Source organism: Anomaloglossus baeobatrachus, chromosome 2 (assembly GCF_048569485.1).
Source record: "Anomaloglossus baeobatrachus isolate aAnoBae1 chromosome 2, aAnoBae1.hap1, whole genome shotgun sequence".
NCBI lineage: Eukaryota > Metazoa > Chordata > Amphibia > Anura > Aromobatidae > Anomaloglossus > Anomaloglossus baeobatrachus.
The window spans coordinates 428,279,851-428,301,552 of NC_134354.1; the positions used below are offsets into that span (position 1 = coordinate 428,279,851).

A 21,702-nucleotide genomic window follows, 5' to 3' on the forward strand; every position below is an offset into this window, starting at 1 on the left:
AGGTAACCTGCAGATATAGTGCAAAGCATGTGCCCTAATTACCAGCCATAGCTAGACCCAACAGCAGGGCAGCGGAGGATAGAGATCCCCACGCGTATCGTCACCAACTAGGATGACTTCATCAGGGGTGGGTTCCCTGTGCCCAAAAACGGCAGGTTTAAATACCTGTAGGTCCTGGATATCAGCCATAATGGCGTTTCAAACAGGAAGACTACGGCCGACCTCAGTGATTTCAGGTCAACTGGAAGTTGACCTGACATCACAGAGCAGGGGGTCACTTCATGGGGATGAGCGGACTGCAATATTGGCTCTATACCCATTGCTCTGGTGGATTTTGGCCCATTCTTACACACACACACCTTTCACATCCTGCAGGTCCCAGCTCCTATGAACTCTGAGCTTCAGTTCCTTCCATACATTTGCTATTGGATTCAGCTCCGGTGATCGGCTCGGCTATTCTAGCAGATTTTTCTTCCTTGGGAACAGTTGGTAGTTTCCTTGGCTGTGCGGGGACTTTTTGTCAATACACACTGGTGGTATGCATACTGTGTACGAGTCTCAATTGGGGATTACGTGTGGATATGTATATGTGTTCTTATATGGAAACTATATGGCTCTATGTGTCAATATGTAATAGGTAACATGTTCCTCTTATCCCTGCTCCTTGGGATCCTTGCCATCTTTCTATTGCAAGGTTTTTGCTATATTAGCTTCTTCACTTAATACCTCCAAGTTTCTACCTTCAGAAGAAAATGTGTCTCTCCTTATGGCGGCCGCCATGTTTTCGGAGTCCCGCGCATGCGCGGTACTCCGTTACATACTACTTCTCCTTTAAATGATCTAGCGCATGCGCAGTTGATATTTCCGGGACGCCGGATGCTTCTGGAGCGCGCTGTTAGAAACGCCATTATGGCTGATATCCAGGACCTACAGGTATTTAAACCTGCCGTTTTTGGGCACAGGGAACCCACCCCTGATGAAGTCATCCTAGTTGGTGACGATACGCGTGGGGATCTCTATCCTCCGCTGCCCTGCTGTTGGGTCTAGCTATGGCTGGTAATTAGGGCACATGCTTTGCACTATATCTGCAGGTTACCTTTATACCTTGGGGAATTTCATTCCTGCTGGGGGATACTCTCTCCTTGCAAAGATTATAGTGGTATAATTATCAATTGAAACTGCATATTTAACTTCTGTGCTTTATTTGCATGTACAACTCTTAGGCGGGCTTTGCACGTTGCGACATCGCAAGACGATGCTGCGATGTCGCACGCGATAGTCCCCGCCCCCGTCGCAGGTACGATATCGTGTGATAGCTGGCGTAGCGAAAATTATCGCTACGCCAGCTTCACACGCACTCACCCGCCCTGCGACCGTCGCTCTGGCCGTCGCCCCGCATGCTTCCTAAGGGGGCGGGTCGTGCGGCGTCATAGCGCCGTCACACGGCAGGCGACCAATAGCGGCGGAGGGGCGGAGATGAGCAGGATGTAAACATCCCGCCCACCTCCTTCCTTCCGCATATCCTACGGAAGCCGCGGTGACGCCGGTAGGAGATGTTCCTCGCTCCTGCGGCTTCACACACAGCGATGTTTGCTGCCGCAGGAACGAGGAACCACATCGGACCGTCGCATCAGCGTAATTATGGATTACGCCGACGCTGCAGCAATGATACGATTACGACGATTTTGCGCTCGTAAATCGTATCATCTTGGCTTTACACACTACGATGTCGCATGCGATGCCGGATGTGCGTCACTTTCAATTTGACCCCACCGACATCGCACCTGCGATGTCGTAGTGTGCAAAGCCGCCCTTACTTGCTCTTGGGTATGACTCTGTATAATGTACTATATATTGGAATGTTGGTATATCCCCTATATTTTCCCATACCTGTATGAACTATATATTGTTGCATCTCCATAGCATTTTCCTCTTGGGTAGCAGAGGATAGTCCAACCTTAACGGAGGATTGGACACTTTTTGATATGTGGCTTTATGCCTTTTTTAATGGTTTTAAAAGTGTGTGACCCTGTGTCCTATTTGTAATAAAGTACTTTTTCACATAACTTGGTGTATCCCTCCTGTGTGCACACTTCTTTTTCTCTTGTCATAAACTTCATTTAAGTGTGCTGAGGTGAACCCATTGACTATTATAGGGTTCTATTACTCCCTGTAGGTGGTGCCCTCCCCACTTCTTTGCAACTCAATCTATAAAACTTTCACATTAGTTAACCCCTTAAGTGAACACAGTAAAAAAGAAAACTGTAGCAAAAACTGTCTTTTCATCATAAGACTGACAAAAAAGTGGAATAAAACGAGATAAAAAAGAAATATATGAATAAAAATGGTCCGGCAAAAAAACAAGCTGCCATACAGGTCTGTCAGCCTAAAAATAAAAAATCTTTAGCCCCCAGAATACAGCAATGCTAAAACTATTCATTTTTCTATAAAATAATTTTTATGGTGTAAAAGTGTTAAAACATTAAAAAAAAACTTATATGAATGTGGTATCGCTGTAATCGTACTGACCTGAAGACTAACGCTGTCTTGTCACTTTTATGACATGGTGAATGGTGTAAAAGTAAAACAAAAAAAAATATTCCTGAATTGCTGTTTCTTCTTGATTCTGACTTAGAAAAAGTGAAATCGAAAGTAATCAAAAAATATTTTGTGGTCAAAAATGGTATCAATAAAAACTCCAACTCAGTGTTTTTTAGCGTGGTAGTAGCCAAAAAAAATCTTCTACGGGTCCACACAGGTCTATGTATGACCTTGTTAAATAAGAAATTGATCACTATCCCAAGATACTCCCGGCCCACATCCTCTGGTAGACCTTTTATGCAAATGTTATTTATTTGCCCTCTATTTTCTTGGTCATCAAGATGCAGGGTTATATTCTGCATTTGAGAATTGAGGGGTTGTGTTTACTCCAGGGTTTTGATCTGACAGGTCCTTGGAGACATTTTCCTTCATCATTGTCCTAGAAGAGAGAAGGTTAATGTAAGCCCTCCCGTAAGGAATCAATAGCCTGTTGGTGAAAGGCCTCAATTCTATGGGGTAAGGAATGCCTTGTTTTTTTGGCAAGGCTTGTATGACATTATAGGGGTATCCTCTGTGTAAGTAGACTTGTGAGGGGTCACCTGCAGTCGATTGAGTACATCACGTGAGTCCACTGGATGGTTAGGCATCGGCACCATTTTAGCTGAAAGACGGGCCACATTTGGGATTGCAATTGTGGAAAAAAATGCTTAATGTGCGCCTCCGGAGCGTGAAGGTGACTGTGAAGATCTTATGCTGTGGTCTCGACGCATTCAGGGCATCTCTGAGGGTATATGTAAGAAAGCAAGTCCATGTCAGCTATATGAGTCTATAGAGCACTAATAACAGTTGTTTTCAGTTTGAGCAATGTATCCAAGCCAGCTTGTTCTCAAGTTGAATGCAGTAGGGTTATTAAAACTCTGAGACTGGTATTCAACCGTATGAGTTCAAAGGAAAGATAGTACAAGTAAATCCTTCAAACAGCTAATACATTTGACGATCACAGTACCGTTATGTCAGATACTGATCTAATGTTGGTAGTAATATGAAGCTTGCTGTAGTCCAATTTGATTCGTGAATGGTGTTAAAGTGCTCAAAATGCTATTTAATAGAAAGTCTTGTGCACTTCAACAAACTGCCATCAGATAACGGAGAAAGCAAGTGTTTTGATTTCTCTCTTTACTACCACTGCACCATGTGGGGAAGTAGCTATGGACTGCTGTCTATTTAACTTTAGGCCTTGTGTCTGTGCAGTCCACTTCTCCAGGCTGTGTGATAATGTTGCTTTTGAACTGCTGGGAGCTTTTCCTGCCGTATGTCACCCTGATCGACCTTAATTGGCAAATTCCCCTCTGAGTGCTGAGTTGTAGGTTCAGTTGCTTCAGTGGATCTCTTCTGTGCCACAATCCATCAGAGGACCAGAGGACAAGGCACCATAGGCACGGGCTGGGGTTCTAGTTCTGAAAGGTGGCGGTGTTTTCTGTTGAGGATCTTGAGAGCACAATTCCTTTCTCAAGCAACCAATCAAAGGGTGTTGGGTGGGTTTACAAAGCAAATGTTCTGTCAAAACGTTGTGAGAATTTGTTCTATTACCTAATCATTCCTGTTTGGATTTGTAAACATACAATTAGAGCTCTTGTGCACCCTCCTTTGGCTTCTGCTGCTTATTCTGTGGCGACCCCACTCTCTCCTCACTTTTCTCTTCTGCCACTGGGAAACTGTGGCAAGCATATTTTTCAAAGCAAGCTGCAGCCTCCTTTTGCTGTGCTGCAGCTCTGCTTGCCTTCCCTGCCACCACACTTCACGTACCACCATTTTGAGGGTCCCATTTCACGCTTTTAGGGGGCCTCATCTTCCTCATTGTGCCTCCCCTTATTACCTAGGCTGGTCTAATGCGTCTCCCTTTGCTCATGGACTCTCACTGCCGCCTGCCCCGGGATATTGCTGTTGTAGGCACTAGGACCCCGGTGGGTCACTCACAACACATGCGCTGCCGCTCCACCTGGGATGCTCTTTCACCACTCACACAGCCCGACCTGCGGACCATTGACAGCACCGCCAGCAGGACTCCCCGCGCCTCCGGTAAGTATATCTTCCGCACGCCCCTGTCGGGTCCCCTCTCTCTTTACACTCCACCGTGCTTTCCTGTGCCTGAGGAGCTTAATATGGCTCCAGACCTTCTCCTCGCTTTCTCTTACCGCTTCAGCTGAAGGACCACTGCCACCGACCTTCCTGCTCAATAGTTTCCCTATCCAGGGCCACGGGGGGCAAGTTTGGCTCATTCAGACACGGTACAGACAAGATGTAGAGTCAGGATTCCCAGAGTTCACCAACATACAATTAAACATACAATTAGCGGTAGTAATAAATTGGTCGTCTTACATTAGCTCTATTATACTTCTGGCAAAAAAATGATTAATGAAAAGAAATGAAAATTTTTTTCAAAACATAGCTATTATACTTTCCTTTTCTTTTTATTTTCAGTTCCACCATATTCTGTTTTTTTAGCTAGCAGACAGTACTAAGCAAAGCAACATGTAGAACTCTGTGTGATTTGTCCTTGACTCGTTTATCCAACAGCTCTGGTAATGTTCTCTTAAAGGGAATCTCTCAGTAGAATTACCCTTCCTAAGGCATCTATATTGGCATGTAGGTCATGGAAAGCTGAATAAATGTTTCATTCCATAGAAATCCATGTTTTCTTATAAGTTAATGATCTAATAAGATACATGGAACGGACACAGATCTCCCTGAGTAGGTGACTCCAGGGCTTATTTTAAATAAAAAGAGGAGTTATTAGTGTGATATGTGATGGCTTAAGCTGCTCGGACTCGCAAAAAAACGGGACTAGCGGATCATTTCTCAATTAAAAAGAAACTCTGATCCGCTCCGGAATCCGATGCCCACATAAGTCAATGGGGACCAGAATCCTAAGATTAAAAACGTTGGTGGAAGGGGTTGGAGTGCGTGTGGTATACTCACCAAGGCTGTGTCATGGCGGCAAACTCTTTCCGGGTCACGCTATTCCCTTTCGGAGCTGACAATTCAATATTCGCTGTATTGCCCACCCTACCGGTGCGTTGAATTGGTTGCAGTTAAACGCACCCCCACCCTAAGTGTCAGCATGTCAGCTGACTGCAACCAATCACAGGTGTCAGGACGACTGATGGGTGGGGAAAGCAGTGCAAGTGTATGTGTGTCAGTATGGTGAGCGTGCATGTACACAGAAAATAGCCAGATATCCCTCTGGGAAGGACCTAGCCAAGGAGTGGCTCTTTTTAAGGAGACCACCATAACCACCATATTAAGTGGCCCTTTTAGTCAATATCCAACTCTTTGACGAGTTTAAAGATATGACAAGGGAAATACCAAGGCCAGGTATCCATCCACAGACAGCTGTTTCGGGGTATTGCCCCTCATCAGTGTAGAGTAGGATATCTGGCTATTTTCTGTGCCGAGACTCCTAACAGAGGCTCCACGGACCTTTTTTGATTTGCATACTTCCCAGAGGGCAATGCACCTAGGATTTCACTGTGTTGAGCGCCTTTGCTGGCTGCCGGCAGTGTTTTCTCTGGCTGGTCTCCCCGAGATCAGTGATTGTTTTGTCTTGCTGGTCTACTAGGCATTGCTCCCACCTAGCCAGAATTCTACTCCACACTGATGAGGAGAGTGTGCGGCCGGGCCTTGGTGATGCTGATGCGAGACTCGTGCAAGTCACTCGCAAGTGTGACTCCGGCCTTATAATCACACACAGCTGTACAGTGTGACTCTGGCCTAACTGACACATCTGCAAGTTCCTCTCATGGCTTAAGCTTCCATCTCAGTCAGTGTTGCAATAATGTTGCAATAGAGCAAAGCTGTGAGAGCTGCAGCTAGGGTCCGTTTTAGACAAAGTGGACGAAAGTTAAAGTAGGGCCGTAAATGTTAACATAATGCACCATTATACTCAAAGATTTAGGTTGCATTTACATGCACTGAGTTCAGACCGTTAAACGAGCGCGATCGACAATATTGAAGTTGTTAGGGGCTTGTTTGCACTGAACGATGTGCTGCTGAGAACAATGATTTTTGTTCTGCCATAAGCAAGTTGTCTGACCAGAAACAGTCTCTCTTGACAAAATCAGCTGACAACCTGATGCCAGAGTCTAATGGTTCAATAAATACTAGACTAACATTGGCTGAACCCACCACTATCGACTAGCTCAGACAAGAGTCTAATATGTATGGGGACTTTCTGACTCTCCAGCAACACATGATGTCATGAGGGATAAGGAACCAGTATGTGTATAATTTTTTCTCTGTGAATAAGCCCATGCCATAAAAGTCTGTCAGCTGCTCTCTTGCAGAAAATACAGGAGTGTTCGACATAGCATGTGCCTATGTGGATGGAGGAGTCAGGAGCAACAGCTGAACCATTGTTTGGCCAAGAGTTATCTATTATGTATGGGGCCCCTAATTGTTATGACAAATCAAATAGTCACGAACCAATTCATATTTCTGCCTCCACTGTCCACCACTGGTCTTTTTTGGTCAAAGTTAATATTGGTCAAAGCTCACCACCACTCTCCAGTTCTGTTGCTCTCTTGCTGGAGACCATTGGTGCTGTTTCACATCCTAGTTTCTGCTAAAGCACTGCTTTTCCAGCCAGTGGCTAACCCACCCCAAGCTTTTTAAGTATCCTTTACCTATGGCTTAGTGCCTGAGCGATTAGGTCCTTCAGTTACCAGTAAGCTGCTAGGTGTTCTGTACTGTATTCTTTGGCAATGACTGAGCTTTTATTTTGACTTCATCTACCTGTCTGCCATCTGCTCTGGCTTCTGTCCATTTAGCTATAATTCCTGCTTGCTATTCTTGGTACCACAAATCAGTGATTTCAATCAAAGCACACATCAAGTTGTTGTTAATGAAATCGATTCTAAGGGGTATCAACCTTGGGATTCATTGTGGGAAAGTGTACTCATCATTTAGAATTTGCTTACTTGTTTAGCTCTATGCCAAATCTGTCACAATCCAGGTACCGTAGTTCAAATAATCTCCATTATGTCTGAGCATTCATTAACATTTTTTTTTCTTTTTGTCTCTTAACAATAATTACACTCATTACTTGTTTTTAAAATGTAAATGAAACGAAACATTTGTCTGCCTAAATGTAATGGTATACTGTGTATCCTAGGTTTAAATACTTCAAGCATTCAATTTACAGTATATGATCCAACCAAGGATTATAAAAGAAGCATAAATCATGTGGACTTGGAAAATGGGTAGGAAAGCCAATACTTTTCCAGTAAATGTTTAAAAATGAAGTACAAAAAAAATAGTAATCACTAGTCGGAATGCCATTTGAAGTTAGACTCAATTTTCTATATGCTCCATCTCCTTCATTTACTAAATTAATATTCTAAGTTTTTATTATTTTAACTTTGTTGACTCTGTTTAGGAAAGAAGATCCATCGTCTGTACCTGCCTGGGTAAAGCATGATGAGTCAATTGTGCTGCCACCTCCCACAACAACTCAGGAGCCCTTTAACTTATGCATTGATGCATTGCACTATATACCTGATTGCGCCACTTTAGTAAAGGTAATATGTTTGTTTTATGTAACTCCTCTAAATTGATGTATACAGTACATGTGTACATTTGTTGACCCCTTCATGACCAAACAATTTTTCCTTTTTGCGCTTTCATTTTTTCTTCCCCTTCTTCCAAGAGCCATAATTTTCTATTTATCCATCCACATAGGCTATAGCCATATGAAGGCCTATTTTTTGCTGGATGAGTTATTTTTTTAATAACACCATTCATTCTACCACTGGAAAATGGGGAAAAAATTCCAAGTGAAATTGCAAAATAAGTTAATTTCCATAATAGCTTTTGGTTTTTTTATTTACCATGTTCACTATAGAGTTAAATTAACCAGACAATATGATTGTCCAGGTCAGTACAAGTACGCAGATACTGAACATGATAGCTTTATTTTTTAATTTAAGTGTCACCATTCTCCAAGAACCGTAACATTTTCATTTTTCAGGACCTGGGGTTGTTTTATGGCTTATTTTTTGTGCCCGGAGCTCACATTTTTAGCTGATATCATTTTAGGGTAGCGACGATGTTTTGATTGCCTCATATTGCAATGTTGTGGTGGCCCCAAAAAATTAAATCTGATGTTTTGATTATTTTGCTTGCTACGCTATTAACTGGTCAGATTAATTTATTTTATATTTTGAAAGATCGAATGCAGCAATACCAATATATGTATTTTTTTTATTTGTTTATTTTTAATGTGGCAAAGGAGGGGGGATTTGCCCCTTTTTCATATTTTTTTAAACCTTTTTTTTTGTTTTTTAAGTGCAATTAATAGTTGGCACTTCTATGTATAAGAGAAATCACAACCTTCTATGAGTGCCGGATACGGGTTTTCATTCACAGGAGAATCATAATGGCATCCATGGGGTCATCAACAGATTCCCGACTGTCATGACAACATATCTGCACCTCACAATCACTACTCAGGTGCAACGATGGCCATGTGGTATGATGTGCCCCCACCCCGCTAGCACAAAGTTAAATGCCGGTGTCAGAGATTGATGGCAGCATTTAACAGGTTAACAGCCCCGGGGGGAAGCTCCGCCTGCAGCTATTAATGGCTAATGATTAGCTGATTAAATCAACCATCCTGTGCAAAGAAATGTGTTGGCTCGGCGTGTGAGCCAGCATCAGAGACGGGGACACAACATATTGCATACATGTATGTCATATGTCATAAAAGAGTTAAACAGAAAATAGCTAAAATTAATGCACATTTAAACATTTAATTACCTCCAAAGAAAACCATAGCCACATTTAGATCTATTTAAAAGTGATAGTTAAAAATATAGTCAGAAGATCAGGTGGAGTCCCAAGGACTGGCAGTATAGGTGCAATGATGGTGCATTAAATCCATTTTTTCTGATTCATTCCTAAATACGTTTTATGTAACAAACAATTTCAAACTTGTGCTTGATTTCTTTTCACTCTTTATAACATGATGTTCTTACATCAGTACTACAATAGATTATTTTATTACATTTATTTTATGAAATTATATTATTATATTATTATTTTTTCAAAATCCTGTTAACTAAATTAGATTTTTTTTATTTATGAACAGTTTCTAATTACAACATACACAAAAAAAATGTAAAAAAAACTAAAGTGAGATATTAAGTCATTCTCATTTCTGTTTAGGTTTCTGCAAAAATTCTAAATCCCGGAGAAAAATCTGTTTCTGAAATTGTGGTTTTCCCAAATATCTACAGTTCAGCCCGTAATCCTGTGTTTAACTTCTGCCAACAGTTAAACACTGAGGATGGAAAAGTAAATGTTAATGCCCATGTTCTCTTTCAAGTAACTACATTGGACCCAGATTCTGGAAATATGGCTGTAATCGGTAATTATAACCATATTGTACTAATTTATTTCCAGTTATATTTTAAGGACTGGGGCAAAAGGTTTTCCATATTTCTCAGTACATGTATATTATGAACATCAGCATGGTCACTGCTGGTCAAGGCCCACTGCCCATACAGCCATCAGAAGGAATATCTTTAGTCTGTAGAGTAAAAAGTCAGATTTTGTTCATGCAAGTGTTATCGTTTCTATTTATGAAGCCATACTTACTGATACCTGGCCATTATAAAAATGTACTGCAGGGTGCAGCTGGTCCCCAAGATATTGGGAAGTATGGTGTTGGTAGGTATGGCTGCTTTTCTTGTTGTTTTTTGGATTCGTCCATTTCAATGAATTGTTTCTTTTTATGAAGTCATGACAGCTACAGAAATTCACTAAGAACTATCTGGCTGTGGAGGGTCTGGTGAATTCCATATTAACTTTATACCGGCCCATTATTTTCCAGTATTTTGATGGCAAGAATAGCACTGCAGGCTGTACTATTTTTGCCATAAGAATAAATTTGCTATTCTGGCCTTATTCATGTTTTTTCATCTTGAGAACAAACTCATGTTTGCCACATAGTTGTCTACGTATTCCTCCATATTTGGACAAGATAGCCCTTCAGATCAGAACCATTTATATTTGCTGCTACAGATGAGGGACAGCTGCTTTGTTAGCAAGACAAAGTTGTATAAGCAGAAATAAATTTTTTGTGGATTTTGTTGTTCAGGTAGCTTAATGCCTCTGTAGGCTTTGACTGGGTCCAGAATTCAATCAGTTATACCCTGAAAATCAAATAAGGCTTCTGCTATTTTAGACACAACCATGTGTCTTAAAATCATATTGGGGCCACATTGTTGGGTGTTTTTTAACACAGGAGAACCAGTGCAATACAATCTGAGGTGTGTTTTTCAGACTCCATAAAAAAAGAATGATAAAAGTGACGTAATTGTGCAATAAAATTGGAACTTTTCAGACTTACTTTGCATTAAGTTCATAAAAAAGGGTGGTATCAAACTACTCCCTCCCTAAATCAATAAATTAAAGGGTACAATTTATTTTCAAAATAGTGTAATTAATATGGGTATTCTCTTTTTTCAGACCCTCAGGGTCAAATAAGATACTGTGTGCCGCCCCTGCGTCAGCAGCCGGGCTGCTCGGATCCGGATCCGCGGTGGATCGAGGGGCGTCCGGCCCCGGGGGTCGTGCGGCTCCCCAAACGAAGGGGGATTATGTACAGAGGATGGTGTGGAAAGTTTGTGATGCCACCCGTGGTGTGTGGTAAGGGTGAAGTATCACCTCTGCAGCTGGGAGTACCCGGTGGTGATGGTGTGGGCAGCCAAATGTCTAACCCCTCCACGGGTAGGGGGGATGCCCCTGTACTCGGTGATGGTGTCGGGGAGGTGCCGTGGGGCTGATAAAGGTTAATTGCGTACTCACTCAGTCCTATAACGCTGATGCTGACAACCGTGGTAAACCAAAGTTCTTGATGCCACTGCAGCAGGGAGGGAGCACGCCTGGATCCCGTGCCCGTTGGTGTTGCTTGTTAGCCTGTGACCTTGACCTTGGCACCTCTTTTCTGTAGTTGGTCCCTTTTAGCTTAAAACTAAACGAGTTTTGCTCACCCATATGGCTAACGGAGTGAGCTTGCTCTCAGGGTTCACGCTTGGGATTTTCTGGGCTATTCAGTGGGAAAGTCCTATCCCCCTCGTTGCGCTAGTACTCCAATTTTGGAGCGAGTGGAGAACGGATCTTGAAGGCTCCATCTTCGTCGGGTGAATTACCAGGATGCCTGAAGCTACTTCCCGGCCTAGGGTCCATGTACCCTGTCGTGCCCTGGCCCCTGCCCGGTGATGGCACAAGGCCGCTGGCTGTCCTCCTCGACAGTCCATGCCCCTTGTTACGATCCCCTGCCACCGGGGTCCAGCTCCTACCAGGCCCAGACCAACGTCTTCCACCTAGTAACTGAGGAGCCCAGCTCCTGACCTCCTCTCTCTTTCACCTCCAACACTACACTCTCTGTCTCCTGACACTCCTGACCTCCCCTTAACCAACCCCCCAAGTGGCCAACCCTATTCCCTTCAGGCTGTCCACTGGTATGTCTGGTGGGTGGGGTGCAGAGTGTTCCTAGGGTTTTGATTAGCTTGTTCTTAGCAACACCAAACGTCAGGGACCCATAACCAAGGAGGAAGTGGATATCATGCAAAAGGGCAGATTGCACAATACCCTGTGACGACCTGATAGGCCAGGGTGTCACAACTGTATTCCAAATAGAGCCAAATAGCACTCTATCCCTTCCGATCTCTGCCTTTTGTTCAAACAATAGTTTCTGACCAGATGTGTGGTATTACCACATTTATAAGGAAGTGGGTAACAAGTGGTGTGGTACATTTTCTTCTGTTATCCTTAATAAAAATGACAATTTTGGAAATGTGGAAAAATGTCATTTTTCTCTTTAATAGCCCAATATTTTAAACATCTGTGTAGCACAAATGGTTTCAAAATGCTTACTATACCATTAGATAAATACCTTTAGGGAAGGGGTATAGTTTTCAAAATTGGGTTAATTGTGAGAGGTTTCTGTTGTTTTGGGAAATGTGTAATAGAGCCAACAATATAATCCAGTCAAATAGAGTTCCCTTCCGAGCCCTAACGTGTGCCCAAATTTGACCAAATATGGTTAACAAATTATGGGAGCAATATTCTCCTTTTACCCCTTATAAAAATTAGAAATTTGGGGTAAAACATCCTTTTTAGCAGACAAAAAATCTACATTTTTTTTAGTTTTACTTTGTATTACAGGAAACCTGTCAGGTCCAATATGCACCCAGAACCACGAGCAGTCCTGGGTGCATATTGCTTATCCCTCACTAACCGTCCCTTTATCCGGTAGCATAGATAAAGTGATCTTTAGAAAAAGTATTTATAAAGATCTTTTACCGTATGCTAATGAGCGAGGGGACTAGTCCCCTGGGTGTTAGTTCCCCGGCCAGTCGCCCCCATTAGCATGTTAGTACGCCCTTGTGGGCAGGGGATTTCTGCTTGCATGACCATGGAGTTTGGGTTATGCGCACTACTTCAGTTTGAAGCCAGGACGCATACACCCGGCTTCATAGTGCGCATGACCCAAACTCCGGTGTCATGCACACTAAGCCGAAATTCTCCGTAGGACGTGATGGCAGCCAGAGAGGTGAGTGAGATCATCCTGTGACGCTGCATATTCATTAGCATGATAGCATGCCCAAAAGGGCGTACTAATAGGCTAATGGGCGCAACTGGCCGGGGAACTAAAGCTCAGGGGGCTAGTGCCCTCACTCAATAGCATACGATAAAAGATTTTTAGAAATACTTTTTCTAAAGATCTCTTTATCTATGCTAGTGTATACAGGGACAGTTAGGCAGGGATTAGCAATATGCACCCAGAACTGCTCTTGGTTCTGGGTGCATATTGGACCTGACAGGTTCCCTTTAATTCTTGTGAATCACCTGAAGGGTTAACAATTTCCTGACCTGACAGCAGTATTAAGTAATTTGAGGGGCGTGGTTTTAAAAAGGTATCACTTTTGTGTAAAACATAAAAAAAACACTTTATAATACTCACCTAAACAGGGCGCTGTGGTGGAGTTGGGTCAAATGGGCGTCTTCGTCCTCAGGTTCTGGCATCGTCTCTTTCGGCTATCTTTGTCACCGCCTCTGTCGTCCTTCTGAAGCCACAGTGCATGACGCGTCTGACATCATTCACACTTGCCGGCATTGAGGTCCTGCGCAGGCGCACTTTGATCTGCCCTGAGCAGAGCATATCAAAGTATTGTAGTAGTGCGCATGCGCGGGACTGGCGAGTGTGTATGACATAGAGATGGGCGAACCCCCCTATGTTCGGTGTTCAGGAGACTCACTCGAACATTTTGTAAAGTTCGCGTTTGGGTCCTGATATAACGTGAACTTGCGTCCGAACACCGAAGTTGGACTTTACAGTTATGGAATGGGGCTTTGGGGGCTGTAAAATAAAGAATACAGTTAATAATAAACATTGTCATTATACTTACAGGTCCTGCGATGCGTTCTGCAGGCCCTGTCTCCCGCCGCTTCCCCTTCCGAGTCTGATCATCGCTGTGCCGCCCAGTAACCAAAGGACCTTCCGTGACGTCATATCATGTGACCAGTTACATGTGAATGTTGTATTATGTCATTGGCTACTGATTAGTCACATGACTATGACATGCATCTCAGTACTCGGTATATTCGGCGAGTGCTGTATACCGGCGAGATGCTCGGGCACATGGTCGGCTCCCCATCCCTGCATGTCGGCGTTCTTTACAGAGTCAACCCATATGCAGGGATTAGCTGCCACAGCCGCTAATGAATAGCGGCGCCAGGAATCAGGTGATCGGAGATTACCATTGCTATAGTAACCCGCTTGTCAGGTTACTATGGCAACGGTGGCAGCGGTGACGTGACCGCTTACCAACCTGCAGCTTCTGCTCACTCATTGAGTGATTAGACTGCACGGGGAGCAGCAGCATTCTTCCTCCCATCTCATGCTGTTTGATATAGCAGAGCTGAATGGGTTGAAGGAGAAAGAAGACAGAAGACCAGGATCATGGAGGGGTGAGAGGGGGTAATAAACATGGAGTCCATGAGTGTGTCTGTGTATTTATTTCTAATAAAGTGTCTGTGTATTTTTTTCTAATAAAGTATTTTTTCTCTGTGTGGTGTCTTTTTTTTAACCCTTTATTGGAGATTCTTAATGGATGGGTCATACTTGACTGACATTAAGAATCTCTGGCTTAATACAAGCTAGTAAAACAAAGCTGGTATTAACCCCTTATTACCCAGCGTGCCACCCGGCTGCTGGAAGAATTGGATACAGCACCAGAAGATGGTGCTTCTATGAAAGCGCCATATTCTGGGGTGGCTGCTGACTGCAATTCGCAGCGGGGGGGGCAGAAAGCTTGGGCCACCCTGCTCTGTGGATTCCAATCCCCAGCTGCCTAGTTGTACCTGGCTAGATACAAAAATTGGGCAAAGCCCATGTCGTTTTTTTTTTTAATTATTTCATGAAATTCATGAAATAATTAAAAAATGGGCTTCCCTATATTTTTTTGTTCCCAGCTGGGTACAAATAGGCAGTTGGGGGTTGGGGGTAGCACGTACCTGCCTGCTGTACCTGTCTAGCATACAAAAATATGGCGAAGCCCACGTCATTTTTTTTTCGTTTTTTTTGGCCAAAAAACGTATAAAAAAAAAAAAAAGGCTTCCCTGGATTTTCCATTGCTAGTGAAGGTAACACCAAGCAGTGGGGGTTAGCAGCCAGTAGCTGCTTGGATTACCCTTAGCTAGCAATAGAAAATGCAGCGGGAGCCCTGCATATTTTTTTTTATTATTTATTTAAATAACTAAAAAAAAAAAGGGCTTTCCTGTATAGGTCACAGTGCGCGGTCACATTAGAAAATGTGACTTTGCACTCTGGTATCAGGGACACACTTACTGAGTTACAGCTGTGAGTGGTGATGTCATGGAGTTCACCTGAGGTCACAGCTGGAGATTTTCACGGTACCACAGCTGTGATCTCAGGTGAACTGACCACTGGTGAACTCATTGAACTGAGCGACCTCACCTCAGGTGAAGTCATTGAACTCAATGCTAGATTACTGGATTAGGCAATCTGTGCACATTAAGTATTTGGGTGTAGACATTTCTGCACCAAATCTGCATCTCCTAGCAAAAAAAACCCACCGAAACTGCATCAAAATGCATGCGGTATTGCATTAAAGGGAACCTGTCAGCAGAAATTTCGCCCAAAACCTAAAAGATTCCCCCTCTGCAGCTCCTAGGCTGCATTCTAGAAAGGTCCGTTATTATTGTGCCCCATGTGAGACCAAAATAAAGACTTTATAAAGTGGTACCTTTTTGTATGCAGATTCTGTAAATGTGACACGGGGGCGGGCTGCCTGATGGCCGTTAGTCTGCCTCCTGCCGCTTTAGGCCATCCCCTATCGCTGATTTCCATAGCTGTGGACGCCGCCCAGTGCTCCACAGGTCCCTGCGCATGCCCAGTGCTCATCTCTCGTGGATGAGCACTGTGCCCAGTGTCACCGCTGGTGACGTGCGCGCAGGCTTTAGATTATGGGCGGTGCTGTGATGTTTATTACCAAGCAACCGCCCATAATCGCGGGACCGCGCTTTCCCCCTCGGCGTCCTTCGTTCTGCGCAAGCGCGGTGCTGCTGACCCCACGTCACCTCCTTCCCATCTTGCCCTGAGGCAGGAAATAGATAGAAGGAGGTGACGTGGGGTCAGCAGCACCACGCTTGCGCAGAACGAAGGACACCGAGGGGGAAAGCACGGTCCCGCAATTATGGGCGGTTGCTTGGTAATAAACATCACAGCACCGCCCATAATCTAAAGCCTGCGCGCACGTCACCAGCAGTGACACTGGGCACAGTGCTCATCCACGAGAGATGAGCACTGGGCATGCGCTGGGACCTGTGGAGCACTGGGCGGCGTCCACAGCTATGGAAATCAGCGATGGGGGATGGCCTAAAGCGGCAGGAGGCAGACTAACGGCCATCAGGCAGCCCGCCCCCGTGTCACATTTACAGAATCTGCATACAAAAAGGTACCACTTTATAAAGTCTTTATTTTGGTCTCACATGGGGCACAATAATAACAGGGACCTTTCTAGAATGCAGCCTAGGAGCTGCAGAGGGGGAATCTTTTAGGTTTTGGGCGAAATTTCTGCTGACAGGTTCCCTTTAATTTAGAAAGTGAAAAGTGTAATGATTTCGTTATATGTGTTTACAATTCATTACTGTTTTTTCATTGTGACCTGACTTTATTACTTGTGATAATATCTTTGAACACTTTACCTCTCTTTCCTTGCCTTTCCATCAGACCAGAATATCATTGTTAGGGCTTACTCACACCACCATATTAATCTGATGAGTGCAATCCAATTTTTTATCAGAAAGCACTTGGACCATTGTTATTCAGTGTGCTTTGCTGATGAATGTTTTTCTCAAACAGATTCAGCATGAGAAAAAATTGCAGCATGCTGTGATTTGACAAGTCAGTGGGTTGAGACTCGCCCATTGGTGGGGGAAAACATCGGGCTGCACTCGGATGACATCTAAATGCAATCCGATATCCGCCGACTCACACAATGGAGAAGACGGAGACATTTTGTTCTCCATCCTCTCCTCAGAATTTGATTGAAGTGTCAGTAGCATATTCAACCAGAATCTACGGTTGTGTGACCCTAGGCTTACAAAACCTGTAATCTAAATGTATAATAACTTCCATGTCTTCTCTAGGAAACTGCATGCTTCGCCTTTTCAATAATGATGGAAGGCTTAATGTCGGAGGATTTCAACTAAAGCTCAGAACAGGTGTACCCAACAAAAAACTCCAAACGCTTGCACCTCCTGATTTACTTAAGTATCCTGCTTTTCCATGCTGTTCTCTCTTGGTTCGACTCCTGCCTCCTACTCAGGCAAGTTTAAATATATTTACCCATTATGTTTAAAAAGGTATTTTAAGTAGGTAAGTTGTGTGTATGGTAATTTAGAAAGAAATGAAAAAATTTTAAGCTGAAACTTGCTGAAAGCAGTACAGCATATAGAGAAAATGCACGACAAGCAATATTTTCATGTAAAAACACAAAAGGCAACACTTCAGCACTTCAGTGAAATTCACAAAGGGGATGTGTGTGTGTGCGTGTGTGTGTGGCATGTGTGTGTACATAATTTTATCACACCAACTGTGCGGAGCTGCAGTTTGCAGCCAGAAGAAGGAGTAGGTCACCACTCCTCATTGAAGCAGTTAGGTGAGTTTTTTTTAATTTTTTTGTTAATTTATATTGCTGCAACCAATGCTTGGGGTTGGGAGAAGGCTAGAGGATGCAATATGGGGCACTATTACTATGAGGATGCAAAGGAGGCTTCACTACTATGTGGAGACACAATGAGACAACGTGACTATATTTGAGCACAACAGCTGCTATTATGATGAATATGTTCATAGTGGTATTTTTTTTACTGTGCAATTATTGAATGTTCTAAGTGAGAGGAACAAAATTATAATCTTGTGATACCTTTTAATGGCTAACTAGAATAAAATAAAGTGACGTTACAAAGCAAGCTTTCAAGACATCTCAGGTCCCTTCATCAGGCATGGTATGAGAAAATATCTGAAGAAATACAAATATATGCACAAACAGAGCAGAGGGATGGCATGGATGGCATAATAAAAGACATTTAAATAAACAAACACTGAGCTTAGAAAGTGAATCCTTAATTAGCTTTGATTAGTGGTGTGAGTTTTATTGTCCCAACATCCATGGCCCATTACAAAATCTAAGGAGTTTATTCCAGAGACTCACCAGACCTCTGATCCTACATGGATATTGGGATAATAAAACTCTCACACCACTAATCAAAGCTAATTAAGGATTCACTTTCTAAGCTCAGTGTTTGTTTATTTAAATGTCTTTTATTATGCCATCCCTCTGCTCTGTTTGTGCATATATTTGTGTTTCTTCAGATATTTTGTCATACCATGCCTGATGAAGGGACCTGAGATGTCTCGAAAGCTTGCTTTGTAACATCCCTTTATTTTATTTTAGTTAGCCATTAAAAGGTATCACTAGATTATAATTTTGTTCCTCTCACTGAGAACATTCAATAATTTTTCAACTGGCTAACACGGTACCAAAACATTTTCACTTTTACTGTGTAGAAGCACACTCGGGCTCTATTACTAATTAGGGGCACATAGGGTCTGTTACTACTATGTGGATATATAATGGAGGGGAATTGTTCATATCTGGAAGCACAGAAGAGCATTATAAGGAGCCCAGAGGGGGAATTTTACTAGGTGAGGTCGTTCTTATTGTGTAGAGACAGAAAAAGCCACTGTTAATCCGTGGGGAAAAAAAGGTGCATTATTAGCCTAAGTTCACATGAGTGTATAAAAAAAATCGTCAGCGTTTCAATAACTCTGCCAATCTTTTTCTCACTTGTCATCTGTATGCAATCCATTTTGTTTAACCTTAACGGTTATTGATAGTTTACAAAAGCATTTGCAATTTGCAATGTATCCGTAAATAAACAAGTGCTATACAATGGTTCCATATGGCATCTGTTTTTGGGTTTTTTTTGCACATTACAGACTTGAATTGGTGAGTTTCATACGACACACGGAAGAAACCAGAGCATGCTGCAATTTTTTTTTTGTACACAGATGCGGAAAGTGAAAAAAATCGTATATCTGCACTGCCCCATTGAATAATATTTGTCTTGGTGCCGTCCATTTTATTACATGCAGTACTTGGACTGAAAATACGCTTTTGTGAACTTACCCTTACTGGGTGGAGAAACATAGACTGACTATTATTGTGCAGGGCACTGTTACAGGTTATAGCACTATTTGATTTGTGCAAGAGGGGAAAAGAATGGAGGATGCTTGAAAAGTAGTGAGCCAAAAAATGTCTGGGCTATGCATTCTGTAAAAACGTATTGTGGATGGAAGAAGTCTTCTTGACGATCTGGGTCAAATGGAGAACAGACAGTTCAAAAGTTTAGAGTCACTTAGATATTTCCTTATTTTTGAAAGAAAAGCACATTTTTTTCAATAAAGCTAACATTACATTAAATAGAAATACACTCTATATATTGTTAATGTGGTAAATGACTATTCTGGCTTCAAACGTCTGTTTTTTAATGCAATATCTACATAGGTGTATAGAGGCCCATTTTCAACAACCACCACTCCAGTGTTCTAATGGTACATTATGTTTGCTGTCTGTGTTAGAAGGCTAATGGATGTTTAGAAATCCCTTGAAAACCCTTGTGCAAGTATGTTAGCACAGTTGAAAACAGTTTTGCTGATTAGAGAAGCTATAAAACTGACCTTCCTTTGAGCTAGTTGAAAATTTGTTGGTTCTATTAAACTCTCAAAATGGCCAGAAAAAGAGAACTTTCATGTGAAACTCCACAGTCTATTCTTGTTCTTAGAAATGAAGGATATTCCATGCAAGAAAATTGCCAAGAAACTGAAGAACTGTGTGTACTACTCCCTTCAGAGGAGAGCACAAACAGGCTCTAATCAGAGTAGAAAAAGAAGTGGGAGGCCCCACTGCACAACTGAGCAACAAGACAAGTACATTAGAGTCTCTAGTTTGAGAAATCAACGCCACACAGGTCCTCAACTGGCAGCTTCATTAAATAGTACCCGCAAAATGCCAGTGTCAACATCTACAGTGAAGAGGCGACTTCAGGATGCTAGCCTTCAGGGCAGAGTGGCAAATAAAAAGCCATATCTGAGACTGGCTAATAAAAGGAAAAAATTAATATGGGCAAACGAACACAGACATTGGACAGAGGAAGATTGGAAAAAAGTGTTATGGACAGACGAATCAAAGTTTGAGGTGTTTGGATCACACAGAAGAACATTTGTGAGACGCAGAATTACTGAAAAGATACTGGAAGAAAGCCAGATGCCTTCTGTCAAGCATGGTGGAGGTAATGTCATGGTCTAGGGGTTGCTTTGGTGCTGGTAAAGTGGGAGATTTGTACAAGGTAAAAGGAATTTTGATATCACTCCATTTTGCAACGCCATGCAATACCTTGTGGACAGCGCTTGATTGGAGCCAATTTCATCCTACAATAGGACAATGACCCAAAGCACCTTTCCAAATTAGGCATGAACTATTTAGAGAAGAAGCAGGCATCTGGTATTCTATCTGTAATGGAGTGGCCAGCCCAGTCACCAGATCTCAACCCTATTGAGCTGTAGTGGGAGCAGCTTGACCATATGGTACGCAAAAAGTGCCCATCAGGCCAATCTAACTTGTGGGACGGGCTTCTGGAAGCATGGGGTGAAATATTTCCAGATTACCTCAGCAAATTAACCGCTAGAATGCCAAAGGTCTGCAAAGCTGGAATTGCTGCAAAGGAGCATTCTGTGACGAAACCAAAGTTTGAAGGAGAAAGTTATTATTTCAAGTAAAAATCATTATTTCTAACCTAGTCAATGTCTGGACTATATTCATTATGCAACTCATTTGATAAATAAAAGTATGATTTTTCATGGAAAAGACAAAATTGTCTGGGTGACCCCAAACTTTTGAAGTGTAGTGTAAATGTGAACAACTCCAAACTGAGAGGACACACCTGTGAATCGCTGGATTTACCTATACTGTAATAACTTTAGGCGGGCGTCCCAGCCTAGTTTACAAGATCAACTTTAGTGGGCTTAAGGGTACTTTGCACACTACGACATCGCAGGTGCGATGTCGGTGGGGTCCAATTGAAAGTGACGTACATCCGGCATCGCAGGCGACATCGTAGTGTGTAAAGCCTAGATGATACGATTAACGAGCGCAAAAGCGTCGTAATCGTATCATCGGTGTAGCGTCGGCGTAATCCATAATTAGGCTGACGCGATGGTCCGATGTTGTTCCTCGCTCCAGCAGCAGCACACATCGCTGTGTGTGAAGCCGCAGGAGCGAGGAACATCTCCTACCGGCGTCACCGCGGCTCCCGTAGGATATGAGGAAGGGAGAAGGTGGGCGGGATGTTTACATCCTGCTCATCGCCGCCCCTCCGCTCCTATTGGCCGCCTGCCGTGTGACGTCGCAGTGACGCCATACGACCCGCCCGCTTAATAAGGAGGCGGGTCGCCGGCCAGAGCGACGTCCCAGGACAGGTGAGTCCATGTGAAGCTGCCGTAGCGATAAT

The 21,702-nt window shown here is 43.0% G+C and overlaps 1 protein-coding gene across 1 annotated transcript in view; it reads left to right on the top strand.

Annotated features, from left to right (window-relative positions):
- The window catches only part of LOC142289817 (uncharacterized), a 257,307-nt gene that overhangs the window by 64,172 nt on the left and 171,433 nt on the right, over positions 1-21,702 (top strand). The window contains exons 10-13 of the mRNA XM_075333745.1: positions 7,712-7,799; positions 7,976-8,117; positions 9,763-9,964; positions 17,278-17,456. Of these exons, the coding sequence (XP_075189860.1) occupies positions 7,712-7,799; positions 7,976-8,117; positions 9,763-9,964; positions 17,278-17,456 (611 nt within the window). The remainder of the gene's footprint in view (positions 1-7,711; positions 7,800-7,975; positions 8,118-9,762; positions 9,965-17,277; positions 17,457-21,702) is intronic.